This window comes from Helianthus annuus, chromosome 11 (assembly GCF_002127325.2).
Source record: "Helianthus annuus cultivar XRQ/B chromosome 11, HanXRQr2.0-SUNRISE, whole genome shotgun sequence".
Lineage (NCBI taxonomy): Eukaryota > Viridiplantae > Streptophyta > Magnoliopsida > Asterales > Asteraceae > Helianthus > Helianthus annuus.
In genome coordinates, this window is record NC_035443.2 from 155,951,803 (window position 1) to 155,971,935 (window position 20,133).

Sequence of the window (20,133 nt, forward strand, 5' to 3'; positions counted from 1 at the left end):
GATGACAAAACAGAAAAAAACGATTCTCGTTGGATATAGTGAAAATAGCAAGGCCTACAAGCTTTATAATCCATCAACAAACAAAGTAATCATTAGTAGAGATGTCATATTCGATGAGACCCAAGTCTGGAAAGAGAAAGAACCAAACGAACAGGGTTCATACATTCAGCTGAATGGTTCATGTGATGATATACAGGAGGAACCTAAACATAATAATGATAATGCAACAACAAATGAAGGAAGCAATCAAACAAATGATATAGACAATGATGTAATAGTCAATGATCATGGAGATGGAGAATACACATCTTCATCTGAAAACGAAGAGCTAAGAACAAGGAGTGTGGCAGAAATATATCAAGATTCACAGGCCTTCACAAAAGAACAAGTAGACAACCTCTACGAAAGAGAACATGGTTCATACAACAATAGTGTAGCAAACTTTGTCCTTTATGCCGATGCAGATCCTACAACCTACAATGAAGCGTCAAAAGATATAAAGTGGAAAGAAGTTATGGACAATGAAATTGAATCAATAAAGAAAAATGAAACCTGGGAATTAGTGGAGCCTCCAAAAGATCAAAAGCCTATTTGAGTAAAGTGGATATTCAAAACCAAATACGATGAACATGGAAATATAAGCAAGTATAAAGCACGTCTCGTAGCGAAAGGGTATAATCAGAAATACGGAATTGATTATCAAGATGTGTTTGCTCCAGTGATTAGGTTTGACACAGTAAGACTTGTGCTTGCTCTAGCAGCACACTTCAGATGGCATTTACATCAAATGGATGTAAAGACTGCCTTCTTGAATGGTAAACTGAATGGGAATGTTTATACTGAACAACCGGAAGGCTACATCAAAAAAGGAGAAGAACACAAGGTTTGTCATCTTAAGAAGGCATTGTATGGGTTAAAACAAGCCCCGAGGGCATGGTATAGTAGAATTGATGGGTATTTCACATCACACGGATATGCGAAATGTGTGTATGAACATACACTGTACATGAAACACTACAAGAATACGAGAATTATCATCTGTTTATATGTAGGTCCCGAAATCTGAGGATCCGATACTAAAACCTATCCTTGTTTATAACAAACACGGTAACGGGTGCGGAATCCCCGTGACGGTGCAAACCAAACACAGTGTAAAACACACGCGTAACCAAAGATTCAATATCTATTGATTAGGGATGAGTACAACCACAAACATATACAAATAATGTTTTCAGACTCTCACTAAGTCTCACAGCTCTCTCATACTCATCAGTTTCACACAGAAACTATGAGGGGTATTTATACTAGACAGACACAGACCATGACGAAACACAAAAAGGACCCGGCGAAACGACATTGGGCCTGTCTGAGCCCAACAGACGATGAAACAGGGGCAGGCCATGACAAAGTCGACGAAACACATTGAGTTTCGTCGTATGAAGGTTTGGCCCAAATTCAAATCAAAGCCCAAAATAGTGTTACGGCCCATGATGTATGTTGATTGGCCCAGATACATGTTTCGATCAATTGTTTTCACAAATTCAACAACTATGACATCATCATGACATCACAATGATGATGTCATGGTGATGTGTCATCGGGACTTCGTTTGCGGCGCTCCGTGGTTCGCGTGTCGAACTCTGGGGCGCACGACGGAGGAATGTCGTGACGTCGGGCTTGAGCCGGACCTAATCGTGTTGAAACCAAGTTGAACTGAACCGAGCCAAAAAGTGTATCAACAAACTCCCCCTTGGACGCTACTGGTGATGGTTCGTCTTCTGTGTCTTTTATGTCGGAGGATCTTCAAAGTTTTCACGCTTGGTATGAAGAAAGTGTATCAACAAACTCCCCTTTTCATTTAGGAAGTGTGTTAACAAACTCCCCCTTAGAATGAACTCTCCATTGAGTCATGCTTGTGAATCTTTTGATCTTCAATTCTTTAGATCCTTGTGGTGTTGATGAGAGGTAAGCGGCAACTCGATCATTTATATCTTTTGAGTGCCTTCATGTCGTGTCTTCGTTCCAAAGCTTGTCATCGAACATGTTCTCCTCGCCTTTAGCATCTGCACACGCAAGAAATCTAAACGCATAATGAGAACAACCGCTTGGAATATAGTTAACAATTAAACAAATGACACATATGAGATCAAATCTCAATCAAACACCGACCGACAACTGTTTGAAAGTTTAAAAATGTTCAGATTAATCCTTTAACTTTCAAAACTTGTTAACTTCGACTGTTTATGAAGATGCAATTGTTTTCCAGCTTACAATCAGGATTTTGGGTAGGATAGACTCGAGTTCCAACATCGTTCAATCAAAAATAAACTAGAAGCAAAATCTTTTTGGATTTTCTAAAGTTTATATTAAAACACACCTAAAATCTTTTTGGTATTTTTCATTTTTCAAATGTAAAGACGGAAAACAATAAATAAATATATACAAAGATGCAAAAACTAAAAGCAATAAATAAATATTTACAGACAATCTTTTTGCGAGTTTCGAGGGTAAGAGAATCATATCAGTGTATGGTCATGCCAAAACACTCTTTTTGTTCAATTAGTTAACATTTAGATAAGCATCCTATAACAATTATCGGTATTGTTGTCCACATAAGCTCAACTTATCAGATGTAATCATGGCGAGGGGATACGATTAGTGTATGATTTATAGTTACCGACCGGTGTTCATCCACACACGACACATTCCCGTATCAAGGTACGCATGAGGGTTCATCTTACTAGTGAGTATACCGTTTATCATCCGTTTGACCGTATAAAAGAATGTGAGAAACTCACTTATTTTGATTGAAAACAAGTCCTATGTGATAGAATCACTTATTGATGAGGAACTTGATTTTCATATGCATGAGGGCACAGAAGCAAGTCCGTGAACAAGTCAGTACTTTCGTACAGCAGAGAGACGAACTTGACTCCCGGATAAATGTGATATATTATCACTTATTTGTTTGGACATGTGATTGTTGATCACTTATTGAGGTCGTATGCAATATGTACACGTATGTATAGTATCATGGAAGATCTAGACTTGCGTCCCCGTTTTTTTTCGGTAAAAGAAACAACCATGATGCCCAGATGATAAGCAGCATAAAGACCGAATATCTCAGAACCTCGGCAATCTCTCAAACGAAATTTCGGTACTAAGACCATATGCCAATGAGTGGTTCCCACCTGGTCTTCAGTCGATTAAAGTTTATATCACCCTGCACACCGTTAAAATGATTGTGAGCCTACCGATACATCTTATATAGAGCTGCTTATCGTATTTCATTTAATGTTTAAAGAGGTTTGGACAGACCACTGATGTACTATCATTTTCTCTTTTTCTCGCCGGGAAACTCATTTTTGTTTTTCTATTGTTTTTGTGTTTTTGAAATTTTTCGATGTTTTTGGATTTTTAAAATTTGGATTTACTCCCCCAAAATCAACAAACTATGACAAAATTTAAAAAAAAAACACAAAGGTATTTACAAAAACGATATCCCGATGTCAGATTAACTCATGTTTTACCTCAATGCCGTTTACCAAAATTAATTTTAATCAGAAATGATTTATCGAATTTTGGAAAAATCAGTTTGCACATCGGTAAGCGGTGCGGACCAAGACAGCATTGACCAGTTTCATATTGAAAACAATCACGTGTGAGGTGATATTCGAGATCAACGTGTCTGGCCAAAGAGTGCTGTACGAGATGATAATTCAAAAAGCAGCTTAAATATCGATAAGTATAGGAGAGATTAGAAATTTAAAACCGTATCCTGCAACTGCTTCATGCATTGCAAGGAATCTGAGTGCTCTCCCAAACTGGATATCCACCCGGTGTGGATTTGAAGGTCGATTTTTGTAGCTACTTCACTTAATCCGAGATAGCTCTACACAGCAACAAGGTCAGAAACCTCCAGGTCCGGCTGGTCTTCCATATTGCACCAGCGAAGGTCTTTGTCTTTCTCTTTGAAAAGTAGTGTGCGGTTGTTCAATCCACGCCAAGGCATCCGCACACCAGGTTGGTTTGTTCAACAAACACATTTTCTTTAATCACACTGCGAAGAAATGTACACTGCACGTTCATCTTGTTGATTTAGAACTTCAGACGTGCTGCAGGTGCGTACATTTTGATTGGATCTATCCTGGGGACCCGATCAAGGCCTTTAACAATCACACTTTGAAATGATTTTTCATTTTGTCAAAGTTATCAATTTCTTTCAACAGACAGCTCTGTTTCCCCTTTCTTTTTCTCTCCATCAAAGGCAACAATATCTTTAGTCGCCGATCTTGTGCAAGGACGCTCCACTATCCAATAATCCTATGACTATCGAAAGTTCCTCCTGGAAATTCCTGCACACTCACTCGGAGACTAGTTGGAGAGGGGGACCCAAGCCTTCATAGACTTGGGTTGCCCCTGACAATCAAGAAATGTAATTTCAATTTCCTGATGATTTTTAAATTGCAAGCCTCCCCCTGATTCCTCACCTGTTTTCGGTTTCCAGGCTTGTTTCCGTTTACCGGATTGTGTATTATTTACAGATTTAGAAATTTCTGGTTTTAACGGTTGTGACAAAATTGGTTTCCTTTTAACAATTTCTGGTTTTAAAGCCTTTTCATTCACCTTCACATTTTGACGTCGTCGTTTTGTTTCCTGTTCTTTAATGGTACGTTTGTCATTTTTTGGTGACACAAGACGACGTTGTGAGTGACCTTGTTCAGAGGGGGTTCTTTCAACAAAATTTGGTTTGGGCGAGTTTGTGCAGTCTTTAATGATGTGTCCAAACTTCCCACATTTGAAACAAGTTCTCCTTTCAACAAACTTAGGAGAATCTGATCGACGACCTGAAGTAGAAGTTGTAGACCCAGAGGTACTAGCTTCACACCCGTTTGTGTGTTGGGTATAATTGTTATCACTATTACGTTTCAAAATGTTGACTTTTTGTACAAAATCGATATTTGATATATTTTCAAAAGTCTCCACTTTATCAGTACCTTTGGAGGCCACAAACTTAACGTCTTTTGTTTTCTTCTTGTAATGAGCTCCTTTTGAATCAACCTTAGTCTTTGGCTTTGGAGCTCGTTGTTGTTGTTTACCCTTAAAAGCAATTGGTTGTTGCTTTGTCGGTGATTTCTGTTTTCCAGATTGTTTTTTGATTTCAGCCTTTGGAATTGGATCACATTGAGTTACAGTAACTCCCGGGATCGTCTTTCCCAAAAACTTGCTTGTGTTATCTTCAAAAACTTTATCAATCAAAGATGGATTGAAATTTTTAATTGGAAAATCTTTTTCTGGATAAATTTTAACATCTCCGACCAAAGTGTACAACAAGTTATTGCTTTTAACAGCAGACACACTTTCCTTGTCATTCTTGACATCTTTGACAGCTTTGACAGGATCTATCACTTGCTTGGCAACAGGTTGCACTGCAGGAGTAGGAGGATCACAAAGAATATGATTCTCAATTGGAATTTCTACTCCTTTCGTCTCATCAAGTGATTCATCCTGGTCACTCAAATCTGATTCATCATCCGAAGAATCATAGTCCTCAATGGTTGGAGGACTTTGATTTGAAGCACATGATGACTTTTCTTTGCTATCAGATGAGCCCTCCGATGAATTGTCCATTTTGAAACCTAAACCAGTTGTAATATCCTCATAATCGAGAGGTACAGATGGTTTAAAACGAGGCATATCCTCTTCATCGGGCATTCGAGTATAGTTGTGTCTCAAAGGGGGTGGACACGCCTTATACCCAACGCCTTTTCTTTTCCCTTTTTGCTGTTGAACGTCAATGATGTGATCAAGCACAAATCGGGAGTTAGAATAACTCTCCAACTTGATCTTGATTGCATCATGCTCGCATTTGGCAATGGCTAGTTCCTTTTTGGTTTCCTCAACGATGTTAATGTAATCGTTAATACTAACTTGTTTATGATAAACAACTTTGTTCACTTCGGAAACACTTTTCTTTAAGGTTTCAATTACATATTTAAATTCCTTTTCGTTTCTAACTAAAGCCATATTTGCCTCTTTGCACTTTGACAGTTCAATAACCAAACTCTGATTGTGACTATGAACCGTTTCAGATTCACATTTCAATTCAGCACATTTATGTTTCATATCAAGACAATCACTACATATGCTAGGAGTTTCAGATTTTACCTGACTCGTAGAGGATGAGACATCTGCCACAAAGGCAGTCTGAGAAAAAAAAAAGATCCATCTTCAGAATTATAATCTCCCGCATTCGAGCTTTCTTCATCTGAACTCCCGCTATAACCCGAGCTATCATCACTTTCAGAAAACTCTTCCTTGTGAACATGCTTGATGTGATTGATGATTTTTGCATAGTATACGGTTCCTCCTCCTTCTTGATCATTATCTCCGAATTGTACAGACCAATTACACCCTTCATCAGCTTGAACAACTAATGCTCTGTTGGTGTTTGAAGGTCCAGACTGGTTCTGGTTGTTGTTCACCGCTACTATCTTTCGTTCACGATTGTCTTGATTTGCATTAGAAGTACTCGTCTGATTTCTAAACGGATTCTGATTGCCCTGTTTGCTTGGCCGGGTGCACTCACGTTTGAAGTGACCCTTTTCGCCACAATTGAAACATGTAACCGCATCTATATCAAACCCGTACTTCGTATCATTTTTGCCTTCCAAGCTTGTTCTTCCAGTTCGAGTCATGAAGTCCTTTGCCCTTCTAACAGCACTTGCAAACGCCCACTTGATATCCATTAACTCCATTTCATCACGGTCTATCTGCTGATAATCTTCATTGGTCATATTGATGTTTCCAATTTGACCTGCTACCAATCCATAATAGGAACTGAACATTGTGTTGAGAAGTTCCAAATGTTCCTTTGCAACTTCTACACTGACTTTTGAAAGATTGGAAGTATCAACTCTGACAGTGTTGGTGTTTTGGGATGAAGGATTGTTGATATAATGTGCTTGTTATTGTTGTGGTTGGGCTTGTGGTTGGAGTATGGATTGCGAAAGATAAGCACTTTGATTCCACTGTGGAAACGGTGATGAGCTTGTATCGGACACAAACGCCGTTTGAAGCTTCGGTTGCTGAATGGAACTAGAACTAGCTGAAGGACCAAAACCAGGCAAATACATTTCTGTGTTTTGAGGAGGTGCAATCCTTTTAGCTTTCCGAATTTCCTCTTCGTCCTTGTGCTCCAACTTCTGAATGAATTCATAGAGAGTGCCATTGGCTGTATCCATAGCGCCCGTATGCTTTAGAAGTTCAATGAATGGACTCCACTTAGGAGGTAGAGCATCAGCAAACCGTGCAATCGTTTCCTGATGAGTTGCAGCAACACTATAAGAACACATTTCACTACAAATGATAAAAGCGAGAAGTCATATCATTTAGAGTTTCATTATCCAAGAATGGAAATGATTCAAACTCTTTCTTCAATAAATCATGGCGTGTCTTTCTAGAAGCTGCATTTCCTTCTCCTATCGCTACCAATGCATCCCATAAATCTTTCGTGTTCTTATAATAAGAGAATTGATGATAGATGTCTTTGTGAAGTGCTTGAGTGAGAATAGCATACGCCTTCTTCTCCAGATCATATGCCTTTTTGTCGTTTTCAAGCATATTCGTAAAACCCGCTGAAGTTGATGCTGCTACTTCGAGGGCAGGATTGCATGCAGTAATGAAACATGTCCAAAGCTCGGTGCTTTGCCCTTGAATGTATGTGTGGAAATGACCCTTCCATGATGGATAGTCGTTCATGTGATTTAACTTTGGTGGCCGATTGTTGCTACTCGTCTCACTCTCACTAAGCAATAGATTTTGAATGCTTTGATTTTGATTTGACACCAATGCCCATTGACTTGCACTTATTGACTGTTGTTGTCGAGGTATGGTACTCGCTAAATATTCGGCCATCGAAGTCGGTTTTTGAAGTGGTTGTGAGTCCGTACTCCAATCCCATGGACTTGTACAACTCATGATTGATGTATGTATGTGAAAAACTGATCACACACTTAAATACAGACAGTTAAACCACCTTTACAAGTCCTCTGTTGAAATTTGACAAGTTTCTCGACGAAACTCTAAAGTGTTTGTTATGCGACGAAACTGAATGTTGAGTGGAACTGATCGACAAAACTTATTTGTGTGTGAGATGATCCACTCGACGAAACTCAACTGTGATGATTCAAACGACGAAACTCTTTGACTGAACTATGGTCGACGAAACTGAAATACTTGATTCTTGATCGACGAAACTTGACTTAATCAGTGACGAAACTAAATGATTGGTAAAGTCGACGAAACAGGAAGGATAAAGACTGCGACGAAACTGATTTATATGTATTGCGACGAAACTGATTTGTGTGTATGCGACGAAACTCAATTCCTTTTTTGATATACTTAAACTAGATTAGACCGATTTGATAAAAAAATAAGAAATTTCGGCCCAGCTGTTAAAAAGGTGTCGGCCCAGCACATGCAATCTGATTAATTAAAAAAAATGTCGGCCCAGTAGTTATGTTAAACAGGTGAAAGTGGATAATTTGGCCCAATCAGAATTGTTTACTTTGTCCATAGAAATTTTGTTTGTATGTGACAATGTATTTTGACGAAAACTTCAGTGGACTTTGGTGGATTTCGTCACCTTTTTTTTAGTCAACAAATAGATAAGGATAGAGAGTGGGTGAAGTAACCTTATCTCCTGACACAAGACACCATTTTTCAAACTTACACCATGCCATGCTTTGAAAGACACAATTTTCAAATTATTAATATTATAATCTTATCAATAATTCATCAAACACAATAACAAAAACCCAGATTTTATGAAGAACAACATGAACTGAGATGAACTATATGATTTTCTGGCCACTGTAGTTCACCGGAAAATTTTCGGAAACAAGATTTTGCTAAAACTTTCAATAAAAACCCACAATAACATACAAGCATGCAATAAAAAGGGTTTTCACTAAAACTTACAGCAAAAACAACACAATGTCAACTGATTTTTGAACTATTTTTCCAGAAAATATGAACTTTTCAAAACAACAGTTTCTACAAATCACTTAAAACAAGCTTGATAAAACAAAACAGTGTTTGGTTTTAAACAAGGAAAAGAGCCAAAGCTCTGATACCACTTGTAGGTCCCGAAATCTGAGGATCCGATACGAAAACCTATCCTTGTTTATAAAAAACACGGTAACGGGTGCGGAATCCCCGTGACGGTGCAAACCAAACACAGTGTAAAACACACGCGTAACCAAAGATTCAATATCTATTGATTAGGGATGAGTACAACCACAAACATATACAAACAATGTTTTCAGACTCTCACTAAGTCTCACAGCTCTCTCATACTCATCAGTTTCAAACAGAAACTATGAGGGGTATTTATACTAGACAGACACAGACCATGACGAAACACAAAAAGGACCCGGCGAAACGACATTGGGCCTGTCTGAGCCCAACAGACGACGAAACAGGGGCAGGCCATGACAAAGTCGACGAAACACATTGAGTTTCGTCGTATGAAGGTTTGGCCCAAATTCAAGTCAAAGCCCAAAATAGTGTTACGGCCCATGATGTATGTTGATTGGCCCAGATACATGTTTCGGTCAATTGTTTTCACAAATTCAACAACTATGACATCATCATCACATCACAATGATGATGTCATGGTGATGTGTCTTCGGGACTTGGTTTTCGGCGCTCCGTGGTTCGCGTGTCGAACTCTGGGGCGCACGACGGATGAATGTCGTGACGTCGGGCTTAAGCCGGACCTAACCGTGTCGAAACCAAGTTGAACCGAACCGAGTCGAACCCAGCCGAGTCGCGTCCACAAAAAGTGTATCAACATTATATGTGGATGATCTTATCATAGCCAGTGACTCGCTGGATTCAATCAAACAACTAAAAGATTCAATGAAAGAAGAGTTTGAGATGACAGATCTAGGAGTGCTGCACTATTTCTTAGGAATAGAAGTCAATTATAAAGAAGGAAATATCATACTATCTCAACAAAAGTATGCAAGAAATCTGCTAGATAAATTTAACATGAGAGACTGTAATTCTATCTCAACACCAATGGAATATGGACTTCGGTTAACCAAAGAAGATCCAGAAGAAAGCGTCGATCAAAACATGTATAGAAGTCTGGTTGGATGTCTGATGTATCTAACAAACACTCGGCCAGATATTCTGTTCGTTGTTAGCAGAATAAGTCGCTTTATGGAAAGGCCTAAAAAGAGCCACTGGGAATCAGGGAAAAGGATTCTTAGATATGTGAAAGGGACACTGAATCATGGAATAATATATTCAAAAGGAAGCAGAGGGAAACTTACAGGTTATAGTGATAGTGATTATGCAGGTGACATCAATGATAGCAAGAGCACATCAGGATATGTTTTTCATCTGGGATCTGGTGCAATAGCATGGCAATCGAAGAAGCAGAAGGTAGTATCATTATCATCAACGGAGGCAGAGTACATAGCTTTATTGATGGCAGGATGTCAAGCCTTATGGCTAAAGGGGATTCTCAATGATCTTTGAATGAATATGGATTGTCCATCGACAATTCATTGTGATAACAAGTCAACCATATGCTTAGCCAAGGATCCTCTTTATCATGGAAAGAGCAAGCACATACGAGTAAAATATCACTTCATACGTGATCTACTCAAGAATGATGAAGTGGAAGTTCGTTTCTGCTCAACGAAAGAACAGGCTGCTGATATACTCACTAAGGCCCTGCAGCCTAAAGATTTCATGAGGATAAAGAACCTGCTGAATGTTGGGCCGATCTAACTTACGGGAGGGTATTAGAAGGATAGTTATAAGTTAGATCTAATATTAGTTTAGATATAATACATGCTTAGTATTATTTCTTATATTTGTATAACATTATATAGGTAGCGACGGTTATGGTTTTATACCATAACATATATATATCCTGTAATATCACTGATGTAAATTACCAATTCTTATTCAAGAACAAGATCTCTTCGTTTTCTCTCAATATCAAAACCCTAAACAAACAATATCAATTCCAACATTTTTTTAACTAAATGAAAGTTCATTATCAATATAAGAGCATTCACATCCAAGGAATTAAATTATGTGTGTGTTGTTTTTAAAATATAAAGAGTATAAAAAGTGGTTGTGAGTGGAGGAGAGAGAAAATGTTACTGTTTATCTGTATATTTAGGGGGACACTGTTCACCCCCTATAATTTTTTAATATATTTTGAAAGTGGTTGTGAGTGTAGGAGAGAGAAAAAGTAATGATAAAGGTATAAAAAATATTATTTAATTGAAAATGAGAGAGAAAATGTAGTGTTTTTTAGTGTAACTTAGAGTGAGAATATGATGGATTGAATGTGAATGCTCTAAACAAGTAAATACAAAACTAAAGAAGCATCAACATGACATTCATTTATACAAACAAATTAAGTTATATGCAAAAAAAAGTTCAATTTAATCCACCCAGTTTGTTAATAAAACATGAACCCGTTATCCAGCCCACCCCACCTAATACACCAACCAAAAGTATCTGTTTCAGAGATATTTGGCCGAGAAGGTGTAGCAGCCTTCTTGAGAGTCTTGACTTTCCTGAGTCCACATGTCCAACCTGTAAATATCACAAAGATGTTGTCACTATCTTAAAATTCCACTAGATAAATCATAAAAAATATTTATAACATATCAAACTTATAACAGCCAAATTCAGCTGAGTCCTCGGTTTGGTGAAGTAACATCTTTTCCATGTTTTGAATATCAGAAATTTTTGCCAGTCATGTTCATATTGTTCAATTCACCGGAAAGCTCAATTACTTGTGTCTGAATTAAGGAAACATGACTCCACTCACCACGTAATCAGATTTAAACTCCGAATTCAAATTCAACTAGGACTATGAGAAAGCCAAACAGATATTAAAATCGGAATTATAAAATTGCAGAATGCAATTGGCAGGCACCAAAGATGTTGGATAATCTTGATGGATCGGGTCGAGTATGGGTTAAGTCGGATACGGGTCAGCAGAAAATTGATTTTAACATGTTCATTTCATGGGTTTTGATTGTGTCAAGTAAATTAAATAGTGGGTCAGTCATGGGTTTGTTCACTATTTCTTGGGATATTTGCGAGTGCGGTATTTAAGTAAGGTGTTTGATTGGAATGAAAGTAGAGAAAGTTGAGCAGCAAGTTTCTATTTTCCTTCATTTCTAATTCGTAAATAACAGTTAGAAACCCAACAAAAGATACTGCTTTTGGAGTTTCCAATTCAGTTGGAAGGGATAATGGTAAAAAAAAAAAAAAAAAAAAAGTAACCAGACATTACTTTTTAGGTCATTAAAGGAACACAAGTTAAAGTTCTGGTTTATATTATATTCATTAAATGATCTTTGTTAGCTTTCATAAAACTATGATGATTAACTTACTTGTAATTCCATTGCCTTCTTAAGTTCTATCAAAACTTCTTTTGTAGTCGGTCTTTTTTCTCGTTCAAGATGTAGGCATTGGTAGGCAATCTCTTGAAATGTAGTCAATGATTTCGGCAGAATCTCTTCCCTAATTTGATTGAACACCACCTCAGCATGTTTTCCTTCTTCAAAGTTTTTTTTAATGAATGCCGGTAGATAGTGACCCTCATGTTTGTGAATTGCAAACGTTGATCTCCCGCACAAAATCTCAAATAAAACAACACCAAACGAGTAAATATCGGATTCTATGGTTAGGAATCCTGATTGTCTATAAAGTGGGTCCACGTATCCTTTTGTGCCACATGCATGATTGATGATATAGTCTGTTTCCTCATTTATTGAACATATTAGCGAAAGCCCAAAATCAGCCAGTTTTGCTTTCCAATCATTGTTTAACTGGATGTTTTCAGTTTTGATGTCCCTATGTATCACCTTTGCTTGTTTTCCTACTCCTCCGTGTAGGAAATCCAACGCTCTTGCAACATCAATGCATATATTAAGGCGTTTCACCCATGTAATAGAAGTATCATTCAAATACCTATCAAGACTTCCCCTGTACAAATACTCATAGATAAGGACTTTTTCATCATTTTCATCACAGTAGCCTACAAGACCAACGACATTCTCATGTTTATAATCCAAAAGAATTTGGAGCTCACTAAAGAATTGTTGTTCTCCTTGACCAAACCTTGTATCCAATCGCTTTGCAACAATGGTTTTAAATCCATCTCCATCTTGAAGGTTTCCTTTATAGACTTTACCAAATCCTCCCCCACCGATGAAATTGTCATCATGAAAGTTTTGTGTCACCCGTTTTATGTCTTCAAGTGACATTTTGGGGTTATCCTTGTTGTTGTTCTGTCAAACATGACACACCAAATAAAATAAATATATTGATAACTATAATAAAGTGGTAATAGAAAACTAAATTGGTATTATCTTTTCCTATATATTATGAAAAACTATAAATGATGAGTAAATTGATTATTGGGTCACATCATTGATCACAAACATTGAACAACATGATTTTAATATGATGATAATTGATAAATGTCCCTTATGAATTAAATATGCGCTGTACTGTGTTTTCTAAAGGTTTTGGATTGAATTTTTATTTATTGTTATATTTCCATATAAGTAAATCTAGCAAAGTCCTAACTTGATAGTCTAAAAGGTAGGATTGATAAATTCCTACAATGTCTAAAAAGTAAACTTGATAGGTTGATGCTAGACATTATAATGTGGAAAGGATTTTTAACAATGAATTTTATGTAATTTGAACCCATCCTCATAAAGCTTTCTAATTTTGTTTTCTATATAACAGTGAACCGTCACACAGATTACTACTAGGTGTTGATAAACTGAATTTAGAATAGTGACTTACTTGAAAGAATAATGCTTTCTCAAGTTCCTTGATTACGACTTTCATTGTTGGGCGCTGATCTTGAGTTTCCGCCACACATTGGTGTGCAATTGTAATAAAGGTGTGCAAAGAATCCTTGTTGGGTCCTCTATTTAGAACAAATTTGTTTTCACCAATTTCTTCCTTTATTATAGGATCTATAATCTCTTCTAGTAATCCTGCGCTGAAGCTTCGTCTTGCTACATGGGCCAGCCCTAAGTCACTCTCCTTAAGGTAAATTGGGTCATCAGCTAATCTCCCACACAGAGTTTCAAACAAAACTACGCCGAAACTATAAACATCTGATTCTCTTTTTAATTTCTTAGTCTTCTCATATTCTGGATCTATGGAGCACACTCTTCCAATCGAGTTGAGATAGAGAGCTTGGTCTTCTTGATATGGTGGCAGGAATACAGACCACCAAAAGTGAACAATCTTTGCCCCCCCTTTCTCGTCCAACCCAATATTGAAGAAGTTTATATCACGGTTTATTATTGTCTTTTGGTCTTCAATCTCATAGTGAATGTACTTCAATGCGTGTGCAACATCAATGCATATTTTCAAACGTTTTTCCCAAGTCAAAAAACGTTTGTCTGTGAGGTTTCCCAAATACTCACCAAGAAATCCATTAGAAAAATTGTCAATGACAAGGATCATCTCAGACTCTTCAAGACAAAATCCAAGCAGATTGACTATGTTGGGATGCTTAACTCCACTAGAAAGAATTTCTATTTCTGTGAGAAACTCTTTTTCTCCATACCACTTACTTCCAAAAAGGTAGCGCTTGATAAGTACAGTGTTCTGTGTTTTGGATGATGGATTCTCTTTATCATAATGCTCGAGTTCTGCTCTGTAGAAATCACAGCCACCCGAGAACTTTACAATTAGGTATTCCTTTGAGAAATCATGGGTTGCTAATTGAATATGAGTGAGAGGAATCTTCAAGTGTTCCAAGTTCTTCCCCACCTGCAAATTAAATATGTGACAAGGGAGTTACAACTAAGGTAGAAAGATGAGTAGTGAATTGAAAGAAATTGAGTAGTTAATATCTCTTTAGATGAAGTTAATATCCATCTAAATCCACCCTCTTCGCACCACAATGAAAGTTCCAGCGAGATCCGTGGAGTATGCAATTCTGGAACCCAGACGACTCACCCCTATTTTTGTTTCATGTGCCCTTCTTTTACTTTTGGTTTGCTTACCATGGGCCAGTCCACCACATTTTTCCAAGCCCACGAATTTATAGTTAGCTAAATAAGTAAATAAGGCCCAGATACATTGAGTGATAATATAAAAAACCAATATAAATCTTTGGGTTAAGCTTGGTCAAATTTATTGTTTGTTGCCTATAACAAGCCTATGAATAGATTTGCTAAAATTAAAAATTGTTGTTACTAATATGTGTTGCCTAAGTTTTATTGAAGTGAAATAAGTTGCTAGATCAACTAATTAAGTTAATTGTTGGTAAGAAAGAGGATTATATATGTTAATCTTTATGTAGTTTAAATAAAATTAAATAATACTGTAAAAGGGAAGTTGAGAAAGTATCTATTGTAACACTTGAAAGTATTCAACGTATTTAACTTCATTCATAAATCAAATGAAAAAATTAGATTTTATAAATAATTAGATGATAATGCATAGTGCAAAAAAAACGTTTTTCCGACGACCGAAGACTAACGACGTTAGGGTTCTGTTAGTCAGGGTCCATTGGAGGCCAATATGTTAAAAGTTAGGACTACCGATGGTTATTTTTAAAGCTGTGACTGGTGGCGGACAAAATCGAATAGTTAGGATTATTAAAATCCAATATTCCTTAATTAAATTATATAGAAAGATATGGAGCTCCAATATAAATGCACTAAACACTTTAACATCCAATTCTTTTTTTACCAATATGAATGCTCTAAACACTTTAATATCCAATTCTTTTTTTTTAATATGAAAAATTGTAATTCTTGATCTTGATAGCATTTCTAAACTTTATTAGTGGTTGTGATCGATTAAGTGGATAACTTTCTTTTCAGACCTACATCATGATAACGATTTAAAAAAATATATTTCATGTAACGTCCCTAGTTCTCACATATGTTCTACATTATGAATATTATGAATTTATGGATACCAAACAACTTTGGGGTGCAAGTGGTAATTAGCAAAACTTGAAAGTTATGTAGCTTTGGAAGAAAGCCACAACAAGAGTTAACTCAGGGGGTTTTAATGTAAGTGTTATTATCACATTCCATATCTAAAACCTACCATCGTGAACGGTCAATTCTCATAACCACTTTTACCAAGCCTTGCGGCGTTGATCAGAAAGGAAGGAGAAGACTTCGAGCGTCTGGTTCATCAAACCCAGGTATGATGATGAATTGAACTTGATCTTTGTCATGGTTTTAATTATATATGGAGGTTAACGAGAAAGTTATTGATTAGGGTGTCGCGGGGTGCGGTAGACTGCGACAGGCAAAGAAACGGAAGACGACTGGTTTCTTGGTTCTCCTCTGAAGACGACGGGTAAGTTTAACGTCTTGACCGAGGCTCGTTATGAAGCGAATATTGATGGATCGTATAATTCTTTAGGGTATCGCGAGTTCTTGACGGTGCACGATTTCTCCGTTAGAAGTGAGTCTTTAGTTGGTGATCACACGCGGTTCGTGAAACGATCTCGGTTCTGGACAATCTCTCAAGCAATCATAGGTACCCGTCTGTGTGTAGTGTTTATGATTAGTTCATGGCTTGGGGTTGGGGTGAAAACTGATAACCATTTAAGATGGTTATGATTCAGATGATTGATAAGGTAGTTGTGGATATAATGGTGGGATTACAGAGGGTTCATTGTGAGGGTGGGAACTGCATGGAGTTGTGTTTCAAATTAATAATGATGAGCCCTGAGTTGTTGTTTGACTAATGAGCCGTGAGTTTGCTGTTTCAAAAAAAAAAGGAGTTTGCATTTCAAATTTATGGAGTGTATTTCAAACTAGTGGACTTAGAATTTTAGTGGAATATGCATGTTGATCATGTCTAATATTTCATGCATGTGTGCATGAGGTAAAACCATTAATTATAGTTAAACGAGATCTTGGTGGATCCATTTTGGAAATATATTAATTTTCATACTTTTATATCATTGGGTTAAAGATAGGCTCGAGGCGAATAGGTTTTGTTGACGCAATTCGAAACGTGTAGGTTGTTGAAGTTATCGTAGGATTCGTGATTCGTTTCGTTCCTCCAGCTTTTGTTAACCCGGACACTTTATTAAGGTGAGTTCTATTGCCCATCTTTTTATGTTTTAATTATTTTGGGCTGAAATACATGCTTAAGTGATTTAAGTTAGTAGGCATATGTATATTTTGTGCTAGAGCTTGATTTAAAATAATTATTTGCGTACGTGTACTATTTTATTTATTTATTTAATTGAGGGCCTCGGGTCCTCGGTCGTTGCTTTCGGGGCGGCGACGGTTATGCGGGATGGGAAACATTAATCCAAGTGGTGGAGTCGATGTGACCCAATTATCGTTACCTTCGGGGTGGCGGCGGATTATGGGGATGTTGTTGTGACCTTCGGGGTGACGACGGATTATACGGTGACGACGGATTATACGAGATGTTGTTGTGACCTTCGGGGTTGCAACGGTTATGTTAGGTTGCATTATGTGACCTGGGCATGTAGTCACTGTACTTATGCCAAACTATTATTTTAAGAATGAAATGACGATTTGCGAACTACTTTATTAGAACCGGAATGGGTTCAAAAGTTTTGAACTAAAATGTTCAAAAAGAAAATTTATAATAAAAACTTATTACTATAGAACTCACTCATTGTGGTTGACGATTTTTAGCATGTATTTTAGGTAAGAAGAAGGTTTGAATGTTGGCGGCTCTTTGGCATAGGCAGTGGTTACCCGGCATCTTTTAATGTTTTGGCATTTCCCGTGTTTTGAACAACTAAAACACTTTAGTCGTTTGGTACTTTGAAGTTTGCTTCGTACTTCATTTAAATTTTTTTTCCGCTATGTATTGATGACATTTTGGTCTAGAACTATGTTTGCTTATCGTATTACCAACGAGTCGGGTTCCCGAGTTTGGGGCCTTACATTTCAATAACTAAGATTCTCGTATATAAATAATTTAAATAATGTTTATTCTCGCCGTTTAAAAAAGGTTTACAATGTATTGAAATTTATTTATTAGATATTTTTACCTCGAACATAAAATTTTAGCGTATGTATATATGTAACTAAATTAGGATTCCAGTATGTCTTAATTCTATCATATTTTTATTAAGATTGTATTATTGTTTTTATGATTAAAATACTATCCCAATACGTCTTAATCCTCTTATATTTTAATAAGAAATAGTATATCAAAGTTTATTTTTTAAACATATCTTCAAGAATGTGTTAAGTGATTACATTATATTTATTCGATAATACACGAGTTTATTCAACCCGTGCAGTGCAATACACAACTTTTTTAAAGATATAAGTTTTTTTTTATTTAGTATATAAAACTTTAGTTATTCAACCTGTGTAATAGACAAGGTTCTAACCTAGTTACTAATAACTGAAACTTTCAACACTCTCGATGTACATTTTAAGGGATTTTATTAGAAAAGAGTAAATTACAAAAATCGTCTTTTATGTTTGCACCAGATTACAAACTATGTTCTTTGTCTTCAAAAAGTACAAAAAAACATCCTCGGTGTTTGCAAACCCTTAGCCATAACTTAATTAGTTTTCATGGTTAAATCGGACCAAGTGGACCCCACATGAGGGTATTTTGGTCCTTTTACCATATACGCTTAAATAAATAAAAATAAATAAAACTCACAAACTCTCTCTCTACAAATTCTCTCTACAATCTGGTTGGGCAGCACCTCCATCGAACCCCCACCACCATCACACCACCACCGCCATCATTGTGCCACCACCGCCATTGCTATACCACTCTCTCTAGACGTGTTTCCAGAAGACTAGTCTGGTCTTCCACCAGATCGACATACAAAATTTAAAATCGATTTAAAATCGGGAGCTAAGCCGGTAGCTAAATCACCATACCGTTTAGCACCTTGGGAAATGAAGGAGTTAATGAAGCAACTCCAGGAACTATTAGACAAATGCTTTCTATATCTAAGTTCATCACCCTGCGGAGGTCCAGTACTGTTTGCTAAGCAGAAAGATGGAACGATGCGTATGTGCATTGATTACCGCGATTGATTACCGCGACCTGAATAAGATCACCATTAAAAACAAATATCCATTGCCCATAACAGATGATTCGTTTGATCAACCTCAGGGAGCGAGTCATTTTTCTAAAATCGATCTTAGATCATGATATCACCAGTTACTTACTTACTATTTCAAGAAGAAGACGTACCTAAGACTGCTTTTAGAACTAGATACGGGCATTCATGAATCTAATGAATAGTGTCTGTAGAATGTATCTAGATAGGTTGTCATTGTCTTTATAGATGACATACTTATTTATTCTAAAAGTCAAGAAGATCATGATGAGCATCCAAGGATAATTCTAGACACCTTAAGAAAATAGAAATTATATGCCAAATTTTCTAACTGTGAATTCTAAAAGAAAGAAGTTCAATTCCTAGGGCACATAATAAACAAAAAGGGGATTCAAGTTGATCCAGCAAAGATTGAAGCAATATCTAAATGGGAAGCTCCGAAGACGCCTACGGAGATTAGAAGTTTTCTTGGGCTATCCGGATACTATCGAAGATTTATTCAAGCCTTCTCAAAGATTGCTACTCCATTTACAGCCTTAACACAGAAAATAACAAAATTTCATTAGGGTCAAGCAAGAAGAATCCTTCAATACCCTCAAATAGAAGCTAAGCACTGATGCGATCCTATCATTGCTCGAAGGATATAAAGATTTTGTAATTTACTGTTATGCATCTTATAATGGTCTAGGTTGTGTATTGATGCAAAGGGAAAAGGTAATAGCATATGCATCACGACAACTAAAAATTCACGAAAAGAGTTATACCATACACGAACTCGAACTTAATGCCAGAGTGTTTTCTCTTAAGATATGGAGACACTATTTATATGGTACCAAATGTGTGATATATATAGACCATAAAAGTCTCACACACATATTCGACCAGAAAATGTTAAACATGAGACAAAGAAGGTGGATGGAATTAATTAAGGACTAAAATTGTATAATTAAGTACCATCCGGGCATAAAGGAGAGAATCAAACCAGTTAGGTTAAAAGCTTTAAGATT

General features: G+C 36.8%; 2 protein-coding genes and 1 long non-coding RNA gene across 3 annotated transcripts; 2 read left to right on the forward strand and 1 right to left on the reverse strand.

The window, feature by feature from the left end:
- The first annotated feature begins 9,924 nt into the window (after window positions 1-9,924).
- LOC110888856 (secreted RxLR effector protein 161-like) lies at window positions 9,925-10,551 on the forward strand. The gene has a single exon (XM_022136358.1). It carries the CDS (start codon window positions 9,925-9,927, stop codon window positions 10,549-10,551), a length of 627 nt encoding a protein of 208 aa, XP_021992050.1.
- A 1,844-nt stretch (window positions 10,552-12,395) lies between these two features.
- Window positions 12,396-14,868, reverse strand: LOC118484368 (probable serine/threonine-protein kinase PBL28). Its single transcript, XM_035980414.1, has 2 exons — window positions 13,864-14,868; window positions 12,396-13,337 (listed from the first exon to the last, which is right to left on the reverse strand). Exons 1-2 carry the CDS (start codon window positions 14,536-14,538, stop codon window positions 12,429-12,431), a joined length of 1,584 nt encoding a protein of 527 aa, XP_035836307.1. The 5' UTR covers window positions 14,539-14,868; the 3' UTR covers window positions 12,396-12,428.
- A 1,259-nt stretch (window positions 14,869-16,127) lies between these two features.
- On the forward strand, window positions 16,128-17,974 carry LOC110891184. The gene is made up of 5 exons (XR_002565086.2): window positions 16,128-16,240; window positions 16,318-16,398; window positions 16,465-16,581; window positions 17,071-17,144; window positions 17,736-17,974. It is a non-coding gene; the product is annotated as an uncharacterized LOC110891184 (long non-coding RNA).
- Window positions 17,975-20,133: the final 2,159 nt, after the last annotated feature.